General features: G+C 40.4%; 1 protein-coding gene across 1 annotated transcript in view; it reads right to left on the minus strand.

Annotated features, from left to right (window-relative positions):
• The window catches only part of pla2r1 (phospholipase A2 receptor 1), a 120667-nt gene that overhangs the window by 88106 nt on the left and 9602 nt on the right, over positions 1-22959 (minus strand). Inside the window, exons 3-5 of the mRNA XM_048599216.1 lie at positions 3860-4033; positions 3608-3772; positions 1131-1244 (exon numbers count right to left, since the gene is read on the minus strand). Coding sequence (XP_048455173.1) covers positions 1131-1244; positions 3608-3772; positions 3860-4033 — 453 coding nt within the window. The remainder of the gene's footprint in view (positions 1-1130; positions 1245-3607; positions 3773-3859; positions 4034-22959) is intronic.

Consider the following 22959-nt stretch of genomic DNA (forward strand, 5'->3'; position numbering starts at 1 on the left):
CGGAGGTTGGTGGGGTGGTACGTGAGGACGAGGGGGATTCTGTTTTGGTTGTTATTGCGGGGAGGGGGTGTGAGGGATGAGTTGTGGGAAATGCGGGAGACGCGCATCTCCTACACTCACCTTTACTGGCTCTACCCCCGCCTCTTTGACCTGTCTGTCTCCTTTCCATCTACCTTCTCCTTTATCCATCTTCTATGCGCCTCCCCCTTTCTCCCTATTTATTTCAGAATCCCCTTCCCCTCCCCCATTTCTGAAGAAGGGTCAAGACCCGAAACGTCAGCTTTCCTGCTCCTCTGATGCTGCTTGGCCTGCTGTGTTCATCCAGCTCTACACTTTGTTATCTCAGATTCTCCAGCATCTGCAGTTCCTACTATCTCCGAAGAGATTGGACGGAATTTGCTTGTTACAGTTCACAAGAGCCAAGAGTGGGGTTGTCACATTATATCAACTGACCTTCCAAACAGCATCCACCCACACCTACCCCTGTAATCTTGCATTTCCCACAACTAATCCCCTTAGCCTGCACATCCCTGGATGCAATGTAGCATGACCAATCCATCTAACCTGCACATCTTTGGACTGTGGGAGAAAACTGGGCCACCTGGGGAAATCCATGCAGATACAGAGAGAATGTGCAAACTTCACACAGACAGCCACCTGAGGGTGGGATATGAACCTGGATGGCTGGTGCTGTGAGTTATTGCTCTAACCACTGAGCCACCATGCCACCCCAATAGCTAAAGCAAATGCTGTCCTTAATTTGATTTCTGAGAAATGTACTTTAAATTGGAGGTGTGTACACATGTGTATGTCTGTGAATGTGAGAATGTGTGTATCTGTGTATGTGCGCATGTGTCTGTGCTTGTGCACGTGACTGTGTTTGCGCACGTGTGTGTGTGTCTGTGCATGTATGCATGTGTGTGTGCATGCACATGTATAGGGTGATGATGATGCAGTCATGGATTATGGCGCCCTTCCCTCCAAAATCCTTCATGGTTATAGATTGCAATTATAGAACATATCAATGTACAAACCCAATCAAAACATATCAATCTGTTAAAATTAAGTAAGAGTTGTGGGATAGTTGAACACTTAAATGATAACACTAGTCAAAGCGGTTTTCCAAATACCTGTGTCCCAAATTACAAAGCTCAAAGGTTCTCCATCTGACCATTGCCACCCAGCACCTTCATCCAATTGATTCAGGCCAATCCATGCCAGAATTCCAACATGTCGCAAATGTTCTGTAAGAAATGTTTGCAGCAGTATGAAATTTCACACAAGTAGATTTTATGGTATTGCACTTAAGATATCTCTCCAGTGTCAAATCTAATAGTGTAAACAAGCATGGATTAATTAAGCAAAAATATGCAAACTAAATGAATGCTTTAAAAATAAACAGAAATTGCTGCAGAAACTCAGCAGGTCTAAAGAACGGTCACTAGACTCTAATTATTAACTCTGCTTTCTCTCCACTGATGCTGCCAATTCTGCTGATTTCTCCAGTAATTTCTGTTTTTGTTTCAGATTTCCAGCATTTGCAGTTTTGCTTCATTCTAAATGAATGCTGTACTGTTTCACATTCATCGATTAATACTTCTTTTGTTTTCACACATCCCATTAGTAAACTCAACCGAATTATTTTTCCTAGAAGAAAGCTGCAGGAGAAAAATAATAACAAGTGCCCATATTATGAAAGTAAATTATTAATTCCACCTAATTGACCAGTGGAGTAGCTTAAGTGATTTTTAGCCATTATGTTATTTCTGGCAAATCTATCCATAATGGTTATGTAAGTAGAGCATTTTATTTTTCATTCAAATCTGCAAACCCGAGATTACTTTGTGCGCTGAAATTTTCATCAGACAATCAATACAACTGACATATGGCTGAAGTGCAACATTTTATGACCACCAATCTCAGTGCAAACATCTCCAAATTGGAACAACAACATTTAGTGGGAATATTCTTTCAGTGTATGATAGAATAAAGGCCTTTAATTGATCTATGTGCCACTTGACCTTTTACTGGTCTGCCACTGGTATTCATTTATCCAACCATGATATTCCTATGACTAGAAATTCTACCAATGTCAGAAATTTGGACCATAACAATGTCAAAAGCAGCCAACTTTGTCACAAATTTGTTTCATACTTTTGATGTAATTTTGGAAAATAAATCTGTGCACTGTTTCCAAAATGCGTCATGCAGCAACGCAATTCATGATCCAATGGCATTCCAAATGACTGTGCCTTAAAAACAAAATTGTAGGTTTTAAAATATTTGTTTTTGTGACATTCATTGACAAGGTTAGTAATTACTGCACATCTCCAGTTGTCCTACATAAAATGGGACTTTCTTCTTTAAGTCCATATGGTGAAGCTGATCCAATAAGGAGGGAATTCTAGGTTTTTGATCCAGAGATGTATACCCCAGCCAGGATGGTGTGCAACTTTGAGGCGATGGTGTTCCCATGCATCTGCTGACCTTGTCCTTCAGGTGATGTTTCAGATACTGCCAAAACAAAAAAGTCTTGTCTACATGCTAGATTGCATCCTGTGGATTGTAAATGCTTCAGTCACAGCATCATAGTAGTGCATGCTGATGAATCATGTGTGTTCACAAAAACTTCTTTCCTTCTTGAAATCCATTAGGTTATTTCGTTCCATCACCAGTGCAGTAATCTGTGTCGCATACTTACCACTGTTGTCACTCACCATATTAATGTTCCATCCATTCCCCAATAGCTAAATGATAAAATGTCAGAATCCATCTCGTCCTCATTGGGTCTATTTTTCTTTCCTCCATTCTTTTCTTCATTATTGTCTGTTTTGGTCAGCCATTGTTTGACTCCAAAATTCAATGAAGTAAGAACAAATGAGGAAGTAATTTATCTGCCCCATAATTTTCCCATTCCAAGTGTCAACAAACACTTGTGATATTTTGATGCTTTCAAAATTCAATTATATTTTCTAAATTGAATAACAGCATTAAGTCGACATTTTCTGTCATACAAGTCCTGTTGAAATGAATGAGGTGGGCAATTTGTGCCACCATTCTTCATTCAAAATTACCTTCCCCATGATGGTAACATTTATCAGAAATCATTATTTTCAGTGACAATCCAAAAAATCATGCTGCTTTTGGGGAAAAAAGCATATTAGATAGTGCCACATAATACATGCTCATCCAGGAGATCCAAAATTAATAAAGCATTAGTTAACCCTGCAACACACATTAAATGTTAGGATGACAAAATTGTGGTCATTTGAAAAAATTATCAGTGTATATATTTATATCAAAACTAGCAGTGGTGTTTTTTAAAGCTGCTGGTACAATATTTATTTTATTTGAGGCAACTGACAGCTAGTCTGGTGCAAGCACTTTACAACAAGATTACGTCTTGTCCATACAAACCAAAACAATGTCCTTCAGATGGAAATTGCTAAGGGAAGCAGTATTTAATCAGTCCTAACAATATAGTAAGAGTTAAAACAAAAAAAGTTTCAAACACTATGAAGAAACATTTTTAAAAAAGGGGTGACTGACAAATTTGCAGTTGCCTCAGGCTTAAAAATGAGAGCACTCCTTATTTATAAAAACTTACTGACAATGTACTCCTGCTCCTTAAGATCTCTGATAGACAGCAAGTCTCCTCCTTGTGCCTGACACGAAGCACGGGCCTCGTTCCAAGAATGAAGAGCCTGAAGATTATACTGGTAGCAATTTGGTGAAAAAGGATCCTTTTCCCAAAGCAGATCACATCCAGGATCTGTAGAAAAACAGAATGGAAACTACTAATTGCTGGAAGTTAGAAATTTTAAACTAGTAATGGTACACAGCCATCTCAGACGCTTACCCAAATTTGGACAAAATCCCCATGTTTCATCAACATCATAATGGTCGGTGGTTGCACACCAGAAGAGTTTATCATCTCTCCCTTCATTAGTACATTCATGGTACAATTTATTATTGTATTTAAATGGCAGAGCACACGGCCTCCCACGTGAGTTTCCAAGTACAGTATGAATTTCTGAAAAATAGAATGAGAATTTTTTTTAAAAACCATCATTTATTTCCTTCTTCAACTGTCCAATGTGATAGCAAATGGACCTATAGTGAGCCCAACATGGACAGTAATATCCTCATTTACTTCCAGTTTTTCACACAGGGTGTTATGACCAGAATAAGACTTCTTTGGATCATGAAACTGCATAGAAACAAGAGACAGTAGAGTTATAACAGTAATGTGATATTGTTGCTACCATGTGTTCTCTTACAAAGAATCCTTATAGGCAGAAAGGTCTTATCTTAAAAACCAAACTGCTATGATTTGAAGAATACCTAATTTGTTAGGTAATTCATACGTTAACAACTTGGAATATTTGAGGTGAGCATAGATTCAGGTTTCTGGAAGTTCTTTACCTGGATTAGAGAAGTGTTTTTTCAACCTTGGATGCCAAGAGATATTGAGGCTTTGACCAGAAAAAGGGAGGAGGCACGGCTAGGGAACAGGCAGCTGGGATCCAAGGAATCCCTGGAGGCATATAGGGGATGCAGAGTTTACTGAAGAAGGAAATCAGCAGGGTGGAAAGAGGGCATGAGATAGCTTTGACTGAGAAGATTAGGGTGAATCCAAAGACATTCTTCAAGTGTATTAAAGGAAAAAGAATAACTAGAAAGAAAATAGGACTCCTTAAGGACCAAAGTGGACATGTACGTGTGGAACTGCAGCAGATGGATGAGGTCCTCAATGAATATTTCTCCTCTGTGTTTACCGTGGAGAAAGACATGAAGACTTGAGAACTTGGGGAAGTTAGTGGCAATATCTAAGATTCTTGAGTAGATTTGTAGCTCGGGTTGTGGATGCTGTGGTTGGTCCGCTCGCTGAGCTGGTTCGTTAGTTCGCAGACATTTCATTACCCTGCTGGGTAGCATCATCACTGATGATAACGAACCAGCTCGGTTAGTGGCGATATCTTGCAGACAGGCCATATCACAGCAGAGGTGGTGTTGGAAGTATTAGAATGTATGAAGGTAAATAAATCTCCTGGTTCTGATCAGGTATATACAAGAACCCTGCAAGGGGCTCAAAAAGAAATTGCAGGGGCCCTAGCTGATATATTTGCATCATTGTTAGCCACAGGTGAGGTCCCGGAAGCCTGGAGGGTAGCGAATGTTGTGCCCTTATTCAAGGAGGGTTGCAAAGAAAAACCCGGGAATTACAGACCAGTAAGCTTAACATCTGTGGTAGGTAAGTTACTTGAGAAGATTCTGAGGGATAAGATATATATGCATTTAGAAAGATAGGGTTTGATTAGGGGTAGTCAGCATGGCTTCTACATGGGAGATCATGCCTCACAAATTTGTTAGAGTTCCTCGATGAAGTGACTAGGAATGTTGATGAGGGCAGTGTGGTAATGTAGTCTAAATGGATTTCAGTAAGGCCTTTGATAAGATTCCATATGGTAGGCTGCTCTGGAAGGTTAGATCGCATGGAATCCAAGGACAGCTGGCAAATTGGATACACAATTTGCTTGATGGTAGGAAGCAGAGAGTAATAGTGGAAGGATGCTTGTCGGACTAGAGGCCTGTGACTAGTTGTGTGCCTCAGGGGTGAGTGCTGGGCCTATTGCTGTTTGTTATCTATAACAATGATTTGGATGAGAATATATAGGGCATGATTAGTAAGTTCGCGGATGACACTAAAATACGCGGTATCGTGGACAGTGAGGAAGGTTATCAGATATTGCAGCAGGATCTTGATCAGCTGGGGAAGTGGGCCGAGAAATGGCAAATGGAGTTTAACATACACAAGTGTGAGGTGTTGCATTTTGGAAAGGCAAATCAAGCCAGGAGTTTCATGCTGAATGGTAGGGCCTTAAGGAGTATAGTGGAAGAGAGGGATCTTGGAGTTCAGGTGGACAGTTCTCTGAAAGTGGAGTCACACGTAGACAGGTCAGTGAAGAAGGCTTTTGGCACTTCATCAGTCAGGACACTGAGTACAGAAGTTGGCAAGTTATGTTGCAGTTGTACGGGACGTTGATGAGGCCGTACTTGGAGTATTGTCTTCAGTTTTGGTCACCTTGCTACAGGAAGGACGTTATTAAACTGGAAAGAATGCAGAAGAAATTTACAAGGATGTTGCTAGGACTCAAGGGACTGAGTTATAAGGACAAGTTGGACAAGCTAGGACATTTTTCTTTCTAGTGTAGGAGACTGAGGCGGGATCTTACAGAAGTGTATATGATCACGAGAGGCATGGATAGGGTGAATGCACTCAGTCTTTTTCCCAGGGTTGGGGAATTGAGAACTAGAGGGCATCAGTTTAAAGTAAGAGGGGAAAGAATACATGGGAACCTGAGGGGCAACTGTTTTTTTTTTAAAGAGAGGGTGGCACGCATATGGAATGAGCTGTCGGTGGAAGTGGATGAGGTGGGTACATTAACAACATTTAAAAAGGCATTTGGACGAATACATGGATAGGTAAGGTTTAGAAGGATAGGGGCCAAGTGCAGGGAAGTGGGGTTAGCATGGATGGACATTTTGATCGGCCTGGACCTGTTTGAGCTGAAGGGCCTGTCTCCGTCCTGCACGACTCTATGACTCTATTTTACAAATCACTTGCAGGTTGCATATGTTGTTTCACAACAATGTTGTTATTGAGAATTTGAAGTGTATTCCAACAGTTTAAAAAGAGCCTCAGTTACATTTGTCAGGTTCACCCCTATCAAGGCTTGAAACTGTCCCTTCAGCACATGTGCATTGAGTTAATCATTCCAATTTGGGAGATTGAGGAAAGGGTCCAGTTGTATATGCATGCCAGTGCAAGACCACTCTCTGGCAGGGATTCTTTGGGAATCAGGCTCATTTGGAACTAGCAGACCCAAAGTCAAAGAGTTCTCGCATATTCTATTTGCATGGTCTGAGACCGTCAAAGATAAATGGGAGATTGGCTGATAACCAACACCAGGGTGTTCCTACAAACTCAGGCCATTTACAGGAACTTAATTAAACTGTCTGACAGTTTTGCCAACTAAATAGCACCTTATATAATATGCAACTGGTCATATGAAATAAAGTTTAGAAAGAATGGATTGCATTTAATGAAGCTCCTATCTTCATGTCAGGACATCTGCGTACACTATTGATACTATTGTAATGCAACAGAAAAAGCAGCAATTTGCACACACGTGCCACAGACACCAAATGAACTTGTGATCATAATTGGTTTTAATAATGTTATTTAAAGTATAGATTTTGGTCAAGACATCAGGTAAATTTCCCTGCTGTTCTTGAAATAAGATTCTGAGGAATTTTTTTTACATTCATTTACTGGAGAAAGATGAATATCTTATCTGAAAGACAGTTTCTTCAGCAGTGCAGACATTCCTCAGTATTTTACTGATCTGTACAGAGATTATGAGCTCAATGTCTGGGAATGGGGCTCAAACTCACAAACATCTGATTCAAGCAAGAGTACAATTACTGAGCCAAATTTGACACTATTAGTAGAATTTCAGCCCTGTGGAGTCAAGGTAGAGGTTTTATGTTATGATTCCAAGTTAGATCTCAGAGTGGGACTTAGAATAAAAAACGAAAGTTTTATTTTTGTTTACGCGTAGGTCAATCACTGAATATTTGTACAAAAGGCCGCCAATGTAATTTAAACAAAAAGAATATAAATGTTTATGGCACAAAAGCAGAACAATCTCACTATAATGTTAGAAGGAAAGATTGTCATCCGAGGAATACCCTTACAGACAGTATTCAAACCTCAATGCTGAGTCACTCTCACCTAAAGAAGCTAAAGCTTCTTGCTCAGCTGACACATGTGAAATGGGTTTCCGTACAGCAAATTGTTACACATTCATTAGGCTCCTTTCCTTTCCAGTTAATTTCTTCAGTTCTCCCAGCAACCTTTAAGACAATTTGCTCACTTGGCTCAATATTACTTAATTTGGGTTCCCTATATTCATGTCTTCAGCAGTCTTGTGGGATGGTCTTCTTGTCTGATACCCCAAAGCCTTCTGCTTCTAGCTTTCTTCTGTTCTTTCCGTCTTCTTTGACAGTGGCATGGAAGCAACTCAGAACTTCTCTGGACCTCTCTTCTTGGAGTCTAACAATATCTCCGCTGTTCCAGGCCTCTCTCCTTTGCTCATTTGGGAACCTTCTCACTCTCTGTGTGGTGGCCATAAAACAGCAAATACCTGAGTGATTATTTCTTCAGGTGGCTTGGTGGTCATTTATCTAAAATCACATGACTTCTTGGAAATGCTTTTTTGAATTGTGATCAAAATGTCTTTGACCTTTAAAAAAAAAATTCAATCTTCATAGAAGTGAGAAACTAAAATTCTGCTGTATAGAATCACCTACTTTAGAACCCAAGGTTTCAAATATACTATGAGCTATCATAACAAGTGGTATTTGAAAAAGTACTTGAAAACAGTATGACCCACACCTGTGCTTTATTACTGTAGGTGAGACCGATGCAGTAGCAACAGGTAGTCAACTAGACCACATATGTGATCAGTCAGAAGCAAGTTCCTGATAGATTCAACATTGGAAAGATTCTTATCTCCTGTCAAGACTAAAGCCTTGCAGGTACCTGGAAGCAGTATATAAAGCAGGCTACGGTTATTGATGTTTCTCTCACTTCCTCTGTTATCGAACCCCATGAATGAGTCATCACAACAGTTGGCCATGAACAAACTGTCCTGTTGCTATTCTTTATTTTTACATTTTTGGAAGGCTCCATTTTGAGGCATCCTCAGAGTCTATTATCTGCCTCAGTAGTGGCCACCTCTTCTGCTGGGGCTGTCAATCCTCTACACCCTCTAATTGGACCTCCTGTGGTACTTTGTTTCGGAGCCAATTTGGAAGTGACTAGCTGTTAGGTACCTCATGGAAGATTATGCCCAGACCTCCCAGTCTCGGATATTCAGTGACTGGATGTACCCATGAGATATCAGTTAGATTCCTTCTAAATTCTAAATAAACAGATAATGGAATTGTATCAGAGATTTAAAGTTCTAATGAGCAATTACCCTGAAACTGAAATGATCTTTAAAATGACTCCAAAATTGACGCAATGATTAAAAAGATTCTGACCTGCTTACCTGGAAAGCTACTCAGGAAACTTTAGAAGGATGAAAACCACTTCTCATTCCTGAGCAACCGTATACTGACAGTAACCCTACACCCTGCCCCCACCCCAATTGTCAACTGAACTCTCCAACATTTTCACCCCTGACCACCCTTCTATCTATCACCATCTACCACCCTTCCCCCTTGACCTCCATTCCCATCCCCTCACTCTCATGCCTTCTCTCTGTAGCTTCTCAAAGAGACTTTGGAACCTTTACACTTTTTAGTTATAGAATGTGGCCCTAAACTGTGTGTCTTTGATCAAAATTCTCTACACCTTTCCCTGTGACAACTACTTCACTGCATCTAACAAGGATGGATCCTGTATTGGAAAGTGGGTCAGAAAAAAAAATGGTTGGAAGCAAGGAGGTAAAGAAATAGGGATTCCAACCTAGATTGAAAGATTCAAGTCTATGATGTCATGCAGCCAGTCTACATTGGCCACGCTGAGTGGCAGAAACATTTCTAAACTGGTAATTTGCCAAGCTATTAAACTTGAAACTGGAAGAGGACAGACTGCAGGCTCTCAAGAGTCAGAATTTATCACATCACCAGTTCATTATGCGGTCTAATAAAATACTACAATCGAAGCACCCTCTTGCTATCAGAGAAATGAAACCAATTGTTGGCCGATGACTTGCAGCATGAGCACAGTATGGTAGAATCCCTTGAATTTATTTCCAGGCAGCAATTAGTGACCTATGCTAGTCATACAGCAGTTCAGTAAATTAAAAATGCCACTGATGCTCTGTTCAATTCTGATTCTATGCAATGAAACAAAGAAAAAGCAATATTAGTTTTTCAGAATAGTGAGTTGCCAGGAACCAAGTAATAATTGACATAAGCAATGTAGCAGTCAACAAGCTAGACAGCATCCCTTAATGTTATGAATGGAATGGGTTCTCAATTCAGCAAATGTAGACTGATAATCACCTTAGTCTACTCATCCATGCCATACATCTGGGAAGGTGCCAAGACACTATCAGCTAACAATTCGCCACACCAGTACTAATGACTGAAAAGCATGTGAAGATCGTGTATTCTAATTCAAAGCTACTCTCTGCAGTTATGGCTTATGAATCCTGTACAGCTTCTTTAGATGGAAGAAAACATTGGATAACAGAGCTGAATTCCATATTTTGGATTAAGGGACGTAATCTACATTCCCACACGAGAAAGGCGGGAATATGATCTTGCTGGATTTGGTACAGATGCATGATATAATTAGATTACATTAAATCTGCACTTTCCATATGCACAAAGGATGTGGTTAACCCTGCCCCCCACAAAGGAATTTAAAAGGGCTAAATTGATAGACCACACACAACATCATAGAACCCCTACAGTGTGGAAACAGGCCTTTCAGCCCATCAAGTTCGTACTGACCCTCCGAAGACCATCCCACCCAGACCCAGCCCCCTACTCAAATCCTGTAACCCTGCATTTCCGATGGTTAATCCACCTAACCTGCACATCCTTGAACACCATGAGAAATTTAACATGGCTAATCTACCCACCCTGGGCATTTTTGGACTGTGGGAGGAAATCCATGCAGACACATGGAGAATATCTGTGCAAACTGCACAGCCGCCCAATGGTGGAATTGAACCCAGGTCCCTGGTATGGTGAGGCAGTAGTACTAACCACTGAGCCACCGTGCCAACCATACATCCCTTGATTTTCTTATTGTTAACTTGGATCATGTGACTGAAGTCCTGCTGCTCTGGTGCTGTTCCTTTGGCCCATTCACTCCAGCTGCAAAGCTGCAGTTGATGGGTGGGGGTGGGTTGCAGGCACCAAAATCAGCAGCAGCATTTGAACCTTTTCTTGGGCTAGGCCCCTGAGGAAATGGGGGCTTGCACACAGCTCACTTGTTGCGCAACAGGGTGCTTGTGATGGGTGCACAACACTGTTATTATAAAGAGAACCAGAGCCTAACGCAACAATCAACAGCATTACAGAAGCACAGAGCAGACTTCAGAATGTTGTGATCCTTAAGAAAGAGAAGTACATGGTGTGCTGCTTGCAGGGGACTCACTCCATGACAAGAGACAAGGCCACGTCGCTCCAGCAATGTCAAGGAGCGGACCACAGATGGAATCACCTAACCTCAAGTTCTGGCACGTTACCTACCTGTTAGCTCCATTTCAGGGGTCAAGGAGGCTGCGCTGGCTTGTTTGCTCCATCTCACCGGCCACTTGTGGGGAGTGGCACTTCACTTTGAGAGCTGGTGTACTCCCCAGACGGTTTCTTGTACAGACTACTGCTGCACAGCTTCCATTTCTTTATCTACTACAGACACACTTCGACACTCCATCTTGCTATGTCAGTGGCAGAGTCCTGTAATTAAGGGCTCCTTAAGTGGGAAGCCTCTGCCTTACCACTGAGGATCGGAGACGCAGAGGGTTCTACACAGCTATCCTGTGCTACGATAGGTGATGGAGGTTCATAGACTTCCAGCCATGTGTCAATTTTGCAGCCTAAAGCGGTCAATGGCTCATATCAAAATTAATTGTTCATGTCTGTAGTTGTTGAAAGGCATTATTGTTACATTTTTGTTAGCACTTCAGCCCACGTTCCTGGTATTTAGACACCCAGAGCTGAAGGCAGCAGGCAGATCAGAGGAATTCCTTACTGGTCTGCTTATGGTGGTCATTAACAACTAGAGATAGCAGACGGAGGAGGGGGCTATTGCACCCGCCTGCCTACTTCTCTTCTGCTGTTTTGTCTCCACTAAGGTGTCCTTGGAGAGGGTGTATGTAGTGTCCACCCTCAGGCCTTCCACAATCAGTGCAATCGGGTTAGTCATTATGGGGACTGGGATACTTCACTACTTTATAAAGTGATATCATAAATTTAAATTTCTGTAGGTTTCATTTATACTTTGACTTTTGTGATCATATCTCTAAATGGGGCTGTTATAATTTAGTCAACTGTTTTGTTTATTTAAAAGGGTAGATTATAGGATAAGAGAGGTCATATCAAGACATTTGCTTACACTGACTTCCAATGAAGAACTGAGCAAGAAGCCAACTGGGGCACAGACTTGATGCGAGTTAAGATACAGGTATGAGTTTACAACGAGTTCAAGTTTTAGAGTATAATATGTATCAAGCCAGCTGGAATGCATTTGATTAGTCAAGTCTAGAAGGAATAAATACATGATTGAGAGTTTCAGAAGACGAGCTGATGGGAGAGGACATGTTACCGACTATTGTCTAAAAGGTAATAGGTATGAAAGACTTAATTTATGAACTGAGATGAAGCACCGCCCACTCTGATACACAGTGTCTCCTAATGGAGTCAAATGTTTCACCTATCTTTTGGGCATATTAACTGTTAAGATTTAATGTATCCTATGTATTGTTGGAAATGTGATAAATCTCATCTTGATATGAAAGATGTGCCTTTTCTGCTGAGACATAGTCAATTTGCCACCACAACTACTAAACAGTTCTTGGACTAGCATAAAAAAGAAACAGCAGCGTGCTACCCCAATCATCAGTGTTTGGTACTCAGGCATCACATTGTATTATAACATGGTGAATACAGTGGACATCGTAGTTTGTGGCAGACTTTATACTAACAGCGAAACAATTCTGAAGAATCCAAAAACAGATTCAGTGAGCATTTTGTGAAAAAAAGGTGAGTTTCTGCTTTGAGTGTGCATTACATTAAGGAAGGAGCAGCTAGTCAGTCAGCTCCTGGTATCGTTTAAAGACTCAACACAGACTGCAGAAACTGAAAACTGCTCAGTCATTGCTGTGCTCTGAGGCAAAAAAACCAGCCAGACATGGACAGAAAAGACAGCGTGACTGACAGACAGCTGTACTTATGCTAATAGGACTGGAGCCAGCTTGGAGTTCGACGGCAAAATCAGTGAACATCGTAGCTCTATCAATAACTCAGACCCAAAGGAAAAGGGCAGAAAATTCACTTAAGTGGTGCAAAATCCAGGCGGGGAGGCTGAATAAATAAAAAGAAGGGATAATTTTAATAGTAAGCAACAATACCGTTGTCATGAATGGGCTCCATAAGGGTCAGCTGCAAAAATTTTAAAATGAGACCATGAATTTAACATTGACTCTGGAAGTCAGGAATATTGGTAACACATTTAAACATTGCAAGACCACTGCAGGAGCTGATTAACATCAGTAAAACAAACCATCTTTTAAAAAAAAACAGAATATTTCAAATGGTGGAAAGTACATGGAAAAGGCACAAATTATCCGAAGAATGGAAAAGGGTGCAAACCTCCATATGGTTAGAAAAGGTGGGAATTTTCCAAGAAGCCACTTAAAAAGAGAATGCTAATCCTGTGTTTTGGTCCAGGAAAATAGAAATATTCCACGCTGGTGGAAAAGCCCAAGATCTTCACTGGCAGCATGTTGGCTCAATAGTTAGCATTGCTGCCTCACAGCGTTAGGGACCTGGGTATGATTCCAGCCTCAGGCAACTGTCTGTGTGGAGTTTGCACATTCTCCCCGTGTCTGCTTAGGTTTCCTTCAGGTGCTCCACTTTCTTCCCACTGTCCAAAGATGTGCAGGTTAGGTGGAGTGGCCATGCTAAATTGCCCATAGTGTCCAGGGATGTGCAGGTTAGATGAATTAACCATGAGAAATGCAGGGTTACAGGGCTAGGGCAGTGGGTCTGGGTGGGATGCTCTTCGGAGGGTCGATGTGGACTTGTTGGGACAAATAGAAACCCTACAGTGTGGAACTGGGCTATGATTCACACAGAACAGTACTGAAGGAGAAATTTTTAACAAGTTTATTGAAGTCAATATTTTACTGAAATTGAGGAACCAAATCAATTGACATATTCAAAAAGGAAAAGAAAGACCTTTATTAAATGGAGAACAGAGGTATTATTCTTGGATTCAAAGAACTGTTAAGAAAATAGTCATTTTTCACTTGGAAACAGAAGAAATACTAAGTCTTTAACCAGTCTCTGAACTTGCTGCAAACTGTTTAATTATCAAAGCAACTTTTGAGGCGATTTGAAAGTATTTGAGAATTTACAACTTTTGGAACACTTAACAGAATTTTAAAAGCTTTATTAGAGGACTATTAACATAGTGTAGAATTTTAATACTTCAAACAACATCAAAAATTGCAACATCTAATAAATGAAATAAATGATTGAGAAACAGGAGCAGTGAAATGCATCAAGTACAACCTTAAGCATTAGTACGATAATTTGAAATGGACCAACACTTGCAAATTAATTACAGACCTGAAAACAAAAATAGAGCTTTGAATATCAAGTGTTACCATCCTTTAAATTAAACTATTTGAGTACAGAAGAAAAACTTGAAGAATTCAGATTTTAAAATAATTATCTTCAATCAATATATTAAGAAGCAATGAAGAAAGGTGATTACTCTTCTGACTATATTCAAGTTTATAACGCCTGATTGACAGCAACAATTGATGTCATGGATGGAACAATGTGAGATGCAGAATGACTTCAAAGCTGGATACCAAAAAGAAAAACAAGTACATACGCTACTCTATTACCGTGGTCCTATAGCTGATGTTAAAAATCAATAGAAAGGTAGAAGATAGAGACCCTTTGATAAGATTATAAAAAAGGTTTCAATAATTCTTTCAACTTAAGTACAAATGGAATTCTTGAATAAGTACAATTCTTGAGAAGAATTCAGCTTCCAGGAGAATTTGTCGACAATTTAACTGATGATCCCTGCAGATCGAGCCTTGCAATCATAACTGATGAGAAAGAATGGTTGAAATATTTTGACCAGTCTGTCTCAGATATTTTATAGTCCAAAGAGCTTCTAATTTTCCACGGGAGGCAACAGCCTAGAGGTATTAGTTACTAGACTATTAATCCAGGAAACTCAACTAATGTTCTGGGGACCTGGGTTCAAATCCTGCCATGCATGCAATTTTAAAAAAATCTGGAATTTAGGGTCTAATGATAAACATGAAACAACTGTCAGGGGAAAAACCCATCTGGTTTGCTAAGTGTCGTTTAGGGATGGATATAGGTCATCCTTACCTGGTCTGGCCTACATGGGACTCCAGACTCACAGCAATATGATTGACTCTGAACTTCCTCTGGGCAATGGGGATGGACAATAAATGCTGGCTTAGCCAGAGATGCCTATATCCCATGAGTGAATAAAAACAATTTCAGGAAAAGCTACAGAGGTTATGGTGGTCACAGAAGTCAATGAAAAAAATAGATTACAGACAAATCCTGAGTAGAAGTAAAACAACTTTGTCTCAGAAGACTAACAGAACCCATGAACCATATAAAATGCAAATAAAAAAAACAAAGGATAAGTCAAAATAAAGGCTAGGCAAAGCAACAGGCGAGAGTTCAGTGCTAATGCTGCAACATAAGAACATACCAGAAGCAAAAATGAAATGTCCTGTTCTGCCAAAATAACATCACTTCCAAAGGACAATCAGAAGCAGAAACATTTTCAGAACAGAAGTATTAGTGGCTACACATAATTAGCTCTACAATATATCACACCTCCATTGGAAGAAACATACAGATACTTCAAATTGTGGAAAGTTTAAAATGTGCAAACTAGAACTTATAAAACTCAGGAAATACATTTTGCCCTCAATTTCCTATAATTGATAGAGTTGAACCATTGATGAAAGCAATAATCGACTAATCTCAGAAAAAACAAAACAACCAAAAAAACAACTTTATAGGGATCCTAAGATCAATGGCCAAAGCTGAGAAGACGCTCTATCCAGGAGAAACCAGTTCTATTGGAGTTCAAGATTTATTTCAGACTATCAGTATGGAAGACACAGAATTCACCGGGTTACACAAGTTGTTTTTCTATTCCCGCTACAGTCAAAACACCTTCAAACGATATGATTAACACAATGTAGTGCAACAGAGAATAAGCAGTACAGTCCACCTTTGATCATTGCTGAACTGTCAATCAAACTACTAGGAGGTCACAGCAGTCTCTTACATTTGTTGGTGATGCAAAACAGTCAATACGCAGATGAGACTGGAGCAAAAGAAATATACTGCATCAAGCAAAAGAACACAAAAGATGGGCAGAATACAGGCTTTGGCTGCCTTGGAGTGGGAGCATGCAGTGTCCGCTGGCTCACTCAACACTTTTCACAGCCACTGGACAACACAGGGGCTGAAGTGCATTGTTAATTTTTAAAATAGTATTTTAATTTGAAGAATTTTGTCAATTTGAATTTCTGTTACAGTGCCTCATGAATGAGCGGTCACCAATCTAACCAGTTCTAATTTGATTTTATTTGAGATGATATGATTTAAACTACTTTTAAAAAGAACTAGATTGACAGAAGACATCCAATACGTTCAATCTCTTGAATAGGATTAGTTATTTGCCCAGTATGTGGTACAATGGATGGAACTACTTATTTCATCAGCAACTACCATGAGATAAAAGCGTCCTCTGAACAAGGTGACAAACCAAAAATGGCAACAGTTAACCATCAACAGCCAAGCAAGTCATCTGCGAAAAGTCAAAAATCCTCCAGGAGGAGGAGAAATATGCAAAAGACCAACACCAAGTTCAACCGTCTTCAAGCCAACGACTAATCTTCCAAAACCAAAACAAATGCATTCTTGAAGAATTGATGCACAATCAGTTCACTTAAATTTGTGAAGTCAGACATTTTGGGAGCTGAAATATGAAAAGGGGAGTGTTGTCAGAAACAAATGTAAAAGTTGTTTATACCAATGTATGTTTGGTCGATAAAGGGGTGAAAGATAGTTTGGGGTAGATGCAGTATAACTTATTACATACATTTGTCACAGGAAAATGTCTTATTAAAAAAAAAACCTGATGTATTTCTGATGAAATCTTTTACCAGTAATGACTAGTTAAATGAACAAAGCATTTTGAAGAATGTCAATCTTAACATGATTCTCTTTTGATTTGCTCCTCAATACCAGGTTGCAGTTTGCAATGTAAAAAAAAAAAAACTGGTTTCAGGATGTTTGTCTATAAGCAATTGGTAAAATTAGTTATAAGTCAGCTGCTGAATGTAAAAACATGTCTGCACCCAATACTGCCCCTGTGCAGTTGCAGGAAGTGCTCCCTCTAGTGCTGCAGCACATATCCATGCAGCCTTTGGAGAAGTCACACTTGATGCAAAATAATGCTGGTTGACCTTGCATGCATGATTGAATTTTGCTTCCACCAATCTTTTTCTTTCTGGAATGTGGGGCAAACAACATGTATTTTCTATTTCCTTTTGCAGGTTTCCCTAACAGTTATGGAACTATTGCAGAGACTTTCCAAAAAGAGCTATTATTTTTACCTGAACAATTATGTGTTATGATCCCAGCTAACGGTAAAACTGAACAGGTCATATCTCAGAGTGAAACCTGGCTCGATAGATAATAAGTGTTATTTTTGCAGTTTGGTTAACATGGTAGGCAATTATTGAACATATTCACAAGAGGCTACCAATTAGTTTTCAATAAAAGAACGATGTTGTTGCACAAAAATGCAAAAAATTATAGGACTTTAGAAATATCTCAACAAAATATGCAATTTTCCCCAGCAATGTTGAATACAGTCACTCAAATTCAGTAAAGTATCACTACTTTATTATCTTGAAAATTTTGCACTGAACTGATTCTTTCCAGACTGATGGCCTAGAAACTACTTTCCAGTTCTTATAGCCTGGACACCTTTTCAGTTCTTACAACCTACAGATTTCTACCAAAAATAAAAGAAGTCATAGCTTGGAGGATTTTATAATGCTAACCATGGCTGCTCAATGACAGGAAATTTTTATTCTTAACAGAGGACTGATTCTGCATCTGTGTACCTCATAAAGCTCAGCATTGTAAACATTAACTTCCCCACGTTGTTAATTGAGGCAGTTAACTTAAATCTCAGAGATAGTAGGATCAAAATCTCCCCTCCCCCTACCGCATCCCAAAACCAGTCCAGCTCGTCCCCACCTCCCTAACCTGTTCTTCCTCCCACCTATCCCCTCCTCCCACCTCAAGCCGCACCCCCATCTCCTACCGACTAACCTCATCCCGCCCCCTTGACCTGTCCGTCCTCCCTGGACTGACCTATCCCCTCCCTAACTCCCCACCTACACTCACCTTTACTGGCTCCATCCCCGCCTCTTCGACCTGTCTGTTTCCTCTCCACCTATCCTCTCCTCTATCCATCTTCTATCCGCCTCCCCCTCTCTCCTTATTTATTTCAGAAACCCCTTCCCCTCCCCCATTTCTGATGAAAGGTCTAGGCCAGAAATGTCAGCCTTTCTGCTCCTATGATGCTGCTTGGCCTGCTGTGTTCATCCAGCTCTGCACCTTGTTGTCTCTTAACTTAAACCTCATTTTTTTTGGAATTTTGTCTGTAGTTCACTGTTACAAATGACTTTCTTACCTTTATTTCTTTCAAACGTCACCATTACAGAACTAAAACAAAGCTATGTTACCTGAACTTAAAAATCCAAATTCCCAAATGATAATAATTGAACTTTACCATACAAGTTACCCAAAAGAATAATATTTCCTAAACTCTTCAGTATCTGTGGAGAGAAATCAGTTAATATTGTGTCCACTTCTTCAGTTTTGTTTCCAAAAATATTCATATCCATCTCAATTAATTTATACTTTCAGACTTGCTGCTTTGGCCCTCAAAGTTCACCGTATTCCTGTAACTTCTCGATACAAATTCCCCTATTCATATTCAGTGACACTCCTTTGACCTTGTCACCTTTTCATGGCCTCCATACTTTCAACATGTAAATTACAAATAAGGCAATTTCTTTGGTTCACTTCTTTGCATTCCTCGCCACTCATATCCACGTTCCCTTTCCCAGCTCCAATTCCTTCCATAGCAGCTCTTGGACCAAAAAAAAATTCTCTTCCCCCAATAGCTTTCCAACTCTATTTTCAAAGTTCCACCTGCTAGGACTTAATCTGAAACTCACCATGACATTTCTGCAGCTACCAATCTGATGAATGACACATTCAATGTCCTGTTCCAATTAAAAGCATTGCTCTCTCTCACTTTGGTCAAACTCTGGTGTAGCTCTCACTGTCAATGTCAAGTTTCAGTATCAGTCCCCCTGACTTTTCTGCACTGCCAACCATCCTATTTTCTCCTCTGGCCGCTGCCACCATTCCATTTCTTGGCCAGCAGGCTCCATTCTTCTTCCCTGGCAGCTTTCAAAAGCTGAACTAGATCATTCACAAACTTGCGTTTGACAAGATGAGTTTCCATCCACATATTCATCCAACCTACCTTCAAGATTGTTACAGAGATAGTAGGAACTGCCGATGCTGGAGAATCTGAGATAACAAGGTGTAGAGCTGGATGAACACAGCAGGCCAAGCAGCATCATCAGAGGAGCAGGAAAGCTGACGTTTTGGGTCTAGACTCAAAATAGACCCAGATTTTTCTGAAGGGTCTAGACCCGAAACGTCAGCTTTCCTGCTTCTCTGATGCTGCTTGGCCTGCTGTGTTCATCAAGCCCCACACCTTGTTATCCCTACCTTCAAGATTGTCGTCTTCAACCTTTGTAAGATCACCTGATTATGTCTCTGCTCTCATCATCTGCTGAAACTTTTATGCCTTTGCTGCCTCTAGATTTTACTATTCCATTGCTGTTCTGAGCCATCTTCTTCTCTTCACAGCTCAATTTGGGGCACCAATATTATAGCTCACGTCAAGTCACTTTCATTCACCACCAATGTTCAGTATCCAGTCAGATGCTTCCTCTCATCAATGCCTCAAGTGTAAAAAATTGTCACTCCTGTTTTCAAGACCCAACTTGGTCTTGACCTCTCCCTGTCTCTGTAACCTCCACCAGTTCCTTAACCTTCCCAAAATGCAGGCCCTTCCAATTCCGGCCTCGAGTATCTATGATTGTGATTAATCCACACTGATGGTTGTGTTTTTAGCTAACTTGGCCCCATGTCCTTGACTTAATTTGCTGAACTTCTTCACATCTCTACCTTTCTTTCTTTAAAAATGTTCCTTAATACCCAACTGTTTGACCAAGCCTTCAACTATCTTTCTTCATATCTTATCTGGTCCAGTGTCAAACTGTTTGATCACAATCCTTTAAAGCACAATGGGATGCTTTCCTGAATTAAAGGTGTTACTTAAATGCAAGTTATGTTGCATTTACCTGCAGTCCACATTATGGCCATAGATGGAACTATAATGTGGCTACATAAGATAATAAATGTCACGTATTAGCTTGGAGTAACAAAACAGACTTCTCTAAATTGAGCATTCAACTCACCATGTCTTTTTAGATTATAAACGCATGATGGCTCTGCAGCAGTGAAACAAAAAAGTGCTGGACTTTACAGCGGGTCAGGCAGCATCCATGGAGGGAAAGTAAGCACCTCAAACAATTTATTTGTGGCTTAACTGCACTGCACCAGAAATGCTCTTTTCACATTCCCTCCCTCCTACCTCAAATCACTGTTTTATGTATCCTTCTTAAGCCAAGTACTGTAGGTAAACAACGATTTGCATTTATATATTACCTTTAATATTGTAAAACATTCTAAAAGGTGTTTCCCGGAGCATTATCAATCAAAACATGACACCAAGTCACAAAGGGAAATGTTAAAATATATTCCATCAATCGAGTTTAAGGAATGCCAAGAAGGAGAAAAAGAAAGGTGTAGGGATTTATGAGGAAATTCCACAGCTTTACAGAACATAGAACAGTACAGCACAGTACAGGCCCTTCAGCCCACGATGTTGTGCTGACCTATTATCGTACTAAGATCAATCTACCCTGCATACCCTACATTTTACTATCCTCCATGTGCCTATCCAAGAGTCGCTTAAAAGTCTCTAAATTATCTGACTCCACGACCACTGCCGGCACCGCATTCCACATGCCCACCACTCGGTGTGAAGAACCTACCTCTGACATCTCCCCTTTTCCTTCCTCCAATCACCTTAAAATTATGCCCCCTTGTAATAGTCATTTCCGTCCTGGGAAAAAAAGTCTCTGACTATCCACCCTATCTGTGGCTCTCATCATCTTGTAAACCTCTATCAAATCACCTCTCATCCTTCTTCGCTCCAATGAAAAAAGCCCGAGCTCCCTCAACCTTTCCTCATAAGACCTGCCCTCCAGTCCAGGCAGCATCCTGTTAAATCTCCTCTGCACCCTCTCTAAAGCTTCCACATCTTTCCTATAATGAGGTGACCAGAACTGAACACAATTTTAGTCTGATGTACTTTTCTTTTCCCGATATCTGCAAATTGATGATCTCTACCTTGCTTCTTTGTCCAGTTGTCTTTCTCATCCACTGCCTCACCTTCTGCATTCCTACCTCGCTTGCTGTGGTCCATTCATTTATGTTTCACTCTGAATAGCTCATGAGGGACTCCTTCATAAATAAGGCTCATATAAATGAAGAAGTGAATTTTAAAATTTGCAAATGCCCAGGAAAAAGGAACTTTTTAGTTACTTATATAGAATGGAAATGCTGAGACTACTTTCCTTGAAGAGAGATTAAGAGCAGATTTGATAAACGTATTGAAAGTTGTGAGAGGACTGGATAACGTAGTTAGGGAGAAACTGTTTCCATTAATGGAAGAATCATGAACAAGAGATCACAGATTCAAAGTGATAAGTGAAAGAAGCAATTGTGACATAAAAGCAGCTTTTCATACAACATGTGACTTGCAGCTGGAATGCACTGTCTGAGCCAGCCTGCACTCTCTTGTCAAGCAACCCATCTAAGAGCGAATTTGATGTTCTCTGAAAAGGGAGGAATATGGGAGGCTGAGGATTGACACTACTATATTACTCACAGAGAGCTGTTTCAAAAACAATGGGCTAAACAGCCTCCTTCTCTGCTACAACAGCGAATTAGAGTCACACAGCATGGAAACAGACCCTTCAGTCCGACTCGTCCATGCTGACCAAGCTTCCCAAACTAATTTAGTCCCACTTACCTGCATTTGGCCCATATTCCTATAAACCTTTCCTATTCATATACCTGTCCAAATGTCTTTTAAATGCTGTAACCGTACCTGCATCTACCACTTCCACTGGCAGTTCATTGCATATAAACACCATTCTGTGTGAAAAATTTGCCCCCCAGGTTCCCTTTGATTTTCTCTCCTCTCACCTTAAAATCACGCCCTCTAGTTTGAATTCCCCTGGCACAGTGAAAAGACCTTTGCTATTCACTTTATCTATGCCCTTCAAGATTTTATAAACCTCTGTAAAGGTCACCCCTCAGCATCCTACACTCCAGTAAAAAAGGTCTCTGCCTATCCAGCCTCTCCTTTTAACTCAAACCCTCTAGTCCCAGTAACATTTTGTAAATATTTTCTGCACTCTTTCCAATTTAATAGTATTCCTCCTATAGCAGGGCGACCAGAATGTGTATAGTACTCCAAAGGTGGCCTCACCAACATCCTATACAGCAGCAACATGACATCCGAACGCCTATAGTCAGTGTAAGCATGCCAAATGCCTTCTTCACCACTCTGTCTACCTGCGACGCCACTTTCAAGGAACTATATACCTGAACCCCTGAGGTCTTTTTGTATGACAGCACTCCCCAGGGCCCTACCATTAACTATGTAAGTCTTTCCCTTGATAGTCTTACCAAAATGCAACACCTCGCATTTATCTGAATTAAATTCCATCTGCCATTCCTCAGCTCATTGGCCCAGCTGATCAAGATCCTGCTGTATTCTTTGGTAACTTGTTCACTGTCCACTACACCACCAATTTTCGTGTCATTCTGCAAGTTTCGGTGAGAGGAATGATAAATTGCCTTGCTGCGAAACTAATGTTTTCTAATTGTTTAGGG

Source organism: Rhincodon typus, chromosome 7 (genome assembly GCF_021869965.1).
Source record: "Rhincodon typus isolate 14 chromosome 7, sRhiTyp1.1, whole genome shotgun sequence".
Classification (NCBI taxonomy): domain Eukaryota; kingdom Metazoa; phylum Chordata; class Chondrichthyes; order Orectolobiformes; family Rhincodontidae; genus Rhincodon; species Rhincodon typus.